This window comes from Tasmannia lanceolata, unplaced genomic scaffold, assembly GCF_043159265.1.
Source record: "Tasmannia lanceolata isolate RefF3 unplaced genomic scaffold, GAP_Taslan_0.1 ptg000023l, whole genome shotgun sequence".
Lineage (NCBI taxonomy): Eukaryota > Viridiplantae > Streptophyta > Magnoliopsida > Canellales > Winteraceae > Tasmannia > Tasmannia lanceolata.
This window is the reverse complement of record NW_027518700.1, coordinates 13628773-13632137: the sequence shown is the minus strand read 5'-3', so window position 1 is coordinate 13632137 and position 3365 is coordinate 13628773. Positions and strand designations below refer to the sequence as shown.

Sequence of the window (3365 nt, the reverse complement as noted above, 5' to 3'; positions counted from 1 at the left end):
AGTGGAGAGGATTTGGAGAAGGATGTCTAGGGGCAGGGCCCTTGCAATTCCCCTTCTATTTTTGTTTCATGAATTGGTCTGCAAAAACATAATTTTATTTTGGTGTGTGGTTGGAAGGGTTTGTCTTTCGGGATGACCCTTACTCGTGATGATGTTTTGAAAATATTTTTACTCCTTTGCTGGTGATGGTTAATTTTATCTTGACTTTAGTGAGATATTGCTTTGTTCTTTGAAGTAGTATTTAGTAGATAGACGCTCTACCGAGACTCTTGGGGCATCGGTTTATGGGTCATAACTTTTAAGTAGATAGACGCTCTACCGAGCCTCTTAGTGCATCAGTTTACGGGTCGTATCTTTTAATTAGATAGACACTCTACCGAGCCTCTTTGGGCATCGGTTTGTGGGTCATATTTTTAAGTAGATAGACGCTCTACTGAGCCTCTTTGGGCATTGGTTTACGGGCCATATCTTTTAAGTAGATAGACGCTCTACCGAGCCTCTTAGGGCATCGGTTTACGGGTCCTATCTTTTAAGTAGATAGATGCTCTACCGAGCCTCTTTGGGCATCGGTTTACGGGTCATATCTTTTAAGTAGATAGACGCTCTACCGAGCCTCTTAGGGCATCGGTTTACGGGTCGTATCTTTTAAGTAGATAGAAGCTCTACCAAGCCTCTTTGGGCATCGGTTTGTGGGTCATATCTTTTAAGTAGATAGACGCTCTACCGAGCCTCTTTGGGCATTGGTGTACGGGTTATATCTTTTAAGTAGATAGACGCTCTACCTAGCCTCTTAGGGCATCGGTTTACGGGTCGTATCTTTTATTCTTTGCTCGTAGTTTGTTCAATTTGGAGATTTGTCGATGTTGGGAAGTAATCACTCTTGTGGGTGGAGAAAAAAGGAGATTTTCTTATTTGGGGAGAATGACTACACGTCTGCATCATCACAAAACAAAAAACAAACATACAGACTTATTGAAAATAAGGAAAAAAAATGAAAAATGATTACATTCCTGCCTACTGGTAGAATTTCTTCAGATTTGAAATATGCCAAGTGCGGGGAATGAGGTTGCCCTCTAAGTCTTCCAACTGGTATGACCCAGGCTGGAGAATGCAGGAGACGCGGTAGGGTTCTTCCCAAGTGGGAGCCAATTTTCCCGAGTTGCAAGGATCGGACACTTCGGACCGTCGCAGCACCAAGTCACCCGTTCTTACTGCTCTTTCTTTCATTCTGGAGTTGTCGTATCTGGCGACCCTATGTTGATACGCGGCCATCCTGACTCGAGCCTTTTCCCTAGTTTCTTCAACGAAGTTGAGGCTGCTCCTCTGGTGGTTGGGATTGGTCCTTTCATTGTATGCTTCGAGTCTCGGAGAATGGGCTCCAATTTCTACGGGTATCACTGCATCTACCCCAAAGGCGAGGCTGAATGGCAATTCTCCTCTCGCGGTTCTCGGAGTGGTTCGATAGGCCCAAAGGAGATTCGGTAATTCTTCCGCCCATAAGCCTCTGGCATTTTCTGGGCATTTCTTCAACCCTTGTAGGAGAGTTCGATTGGTTACTTTCACTTCTCTGTTAGCTTGTGGATGACCTACTGTGGTGAACCGTTAGTCGATACCAAGTTTCCCGCAAAAGTCTTTGAACCTTCGGCTCGCAAATTGGGTCTCTTTGTCGGTCACAAGGACCCGTGGAATACCGAACCTACAAATGATATCATGATAGAAGAAGTTTTCCGTTTCTTTGGAAGTAATCTTCTTTACTGCCTTGGCTTCGACCCATTTGCTGAAATAGTAGATGGCGACATACATCATTCGGTGTCCCTTGGTCGAGTTAGGAAAAGGTCCTAACAAATCCATTCCCCACATTGCAAACGGGACTGGATTGGAGATGGGTTTGTAGGGAACTGCGGGGAGACGGGGCACGGTAGCGAACTTCTGGCATTGTTCGCATTTTCTGATGAAATCAGAAGCGTCTTGCTGGAGGGTTGGCCAGAAAAAACCTCGGCGGAGGATCTTGTGAGCCAATACCTTCCCGCCCGAGTGGTCGCCACAAATTCCTTCATGGACTTCTCTCATGGCGAGCTCCGCGGCGGAGGGTTGGAGTCATTTCAACAAGGGCCATGAAAAGGAGCGCTTATACAGCTTCTGTCCGTCGAGGATGTAATGGGCGGCCATGGCAACCAGGTGTCGAGCTTCTTTTCTATTCGAGGGTATGATGTTGTCTTTCAAGTATCGTACTATAGGGTCCATCCAGCTAGGTTCCTCGCTGAGTTGTAGGACTTCTTCTCTTTCAACACTAGGCTGAGGGAGGATCTCGGTATAGATGTTTCCTTGTTCGAACATTCCGGAGGAGGCCATCTTAGAAAGAGCATCAGCGCGGGCATTCAAGGTTCGGGGAACTCGTACTATCTAGAACTCTTCAAAAACAGAGATTTCCTTTCTCACCTTTTCCAGGTATTTGATCATCCGTTCCTCTTTAGCTTCGCTGAAGCCATTAACTTGGCTGACCATCAATTGTGAATCACTGTGGACTCTGATCCGACTGACTCGTACTTTGGTGGCAAGAGTTATTCCCGCGATCAGAGCTTTGTATTCTGCCTCGTTATTAGATGCTTTGAAATCTAGGCGCAGAGCGTATTCAGCAATAAAATTGTCCGGCCCTGTTATGACTAGGCCGGCACCATTGCCCCCAGCATTGGAGGAGCCGTCCACATATAACATCCATAGTGGATTCTAGCTCTGCTAGCTCAAGGTTGATTCTTTGGTCGGGAGGCTTGGACCTTCTGACTCCTCCATCGGCACCGTACGTTCCACAATAAAATCTGCCAGCACTTGGAACTCGATCACTGGGCGGGGCTTTATTTGGATGTCGAATTCACCCAACTCAACTGCATAATTAATCATATGTCCTGAGGTGTCGGGCCTCTGTAATATCTTTCAGAGGGGTTGGTCGGTGAGTACGGTGACAAGATGAGCTTGGAAATATGGGCGGTGTTTTCTTGCAGATATGACAACAGCGAAGGCGAATTTTTCAATCTCCTAGTACCGAATTTCAGCGGAGTACTCTACTAACATAGTAAATAGGTTGTTCCGCTTTTCCTTCCTGTCGAACAAGTACTGAACTTACCGCGGCAGACCCAACTGCTAGGTATAGGTACAAACTTTCCCCCGGTACCGGCTTTGAGAGTAGGGGAAGCGCTTGGAGATACGCCTTTAGTTGGTCGAACACCGTCTGGCATTCTTCTGTCCACTGGAAGTCTTTCACGCTTCAGAGAGTTCTAAAGAAGGGCAGGCATCTTTCGGCAGATTTGAACATAAACCTGCTAAGGGCTGCGATCCTGCCGGTAAGTCTTTGTACATCTCTAACTTCC

General features: G+C 46.5%; 1 protein-coding gene across 1 annotated transcript; it reads right to left on the bottom strand.

Annotated features, from left to right (window-relative positions):
- Positions 1-2403: 2403 nt before the first annotated feature.
- LOC143855825 (uncharacterized) lies at positions 2404-2715 on the bottom strand. The gene has a single exon (XM_077365882.1). The coding sequence runs from the start codon at positions 2713-2715 to the stop codon at positions 2404-2406; it is 312 nt and encodes a 103-aa protein (XP_077221997.1).
- Between the last annotated feature and the right edge of the window lie 650 nt (positions 2716-3365).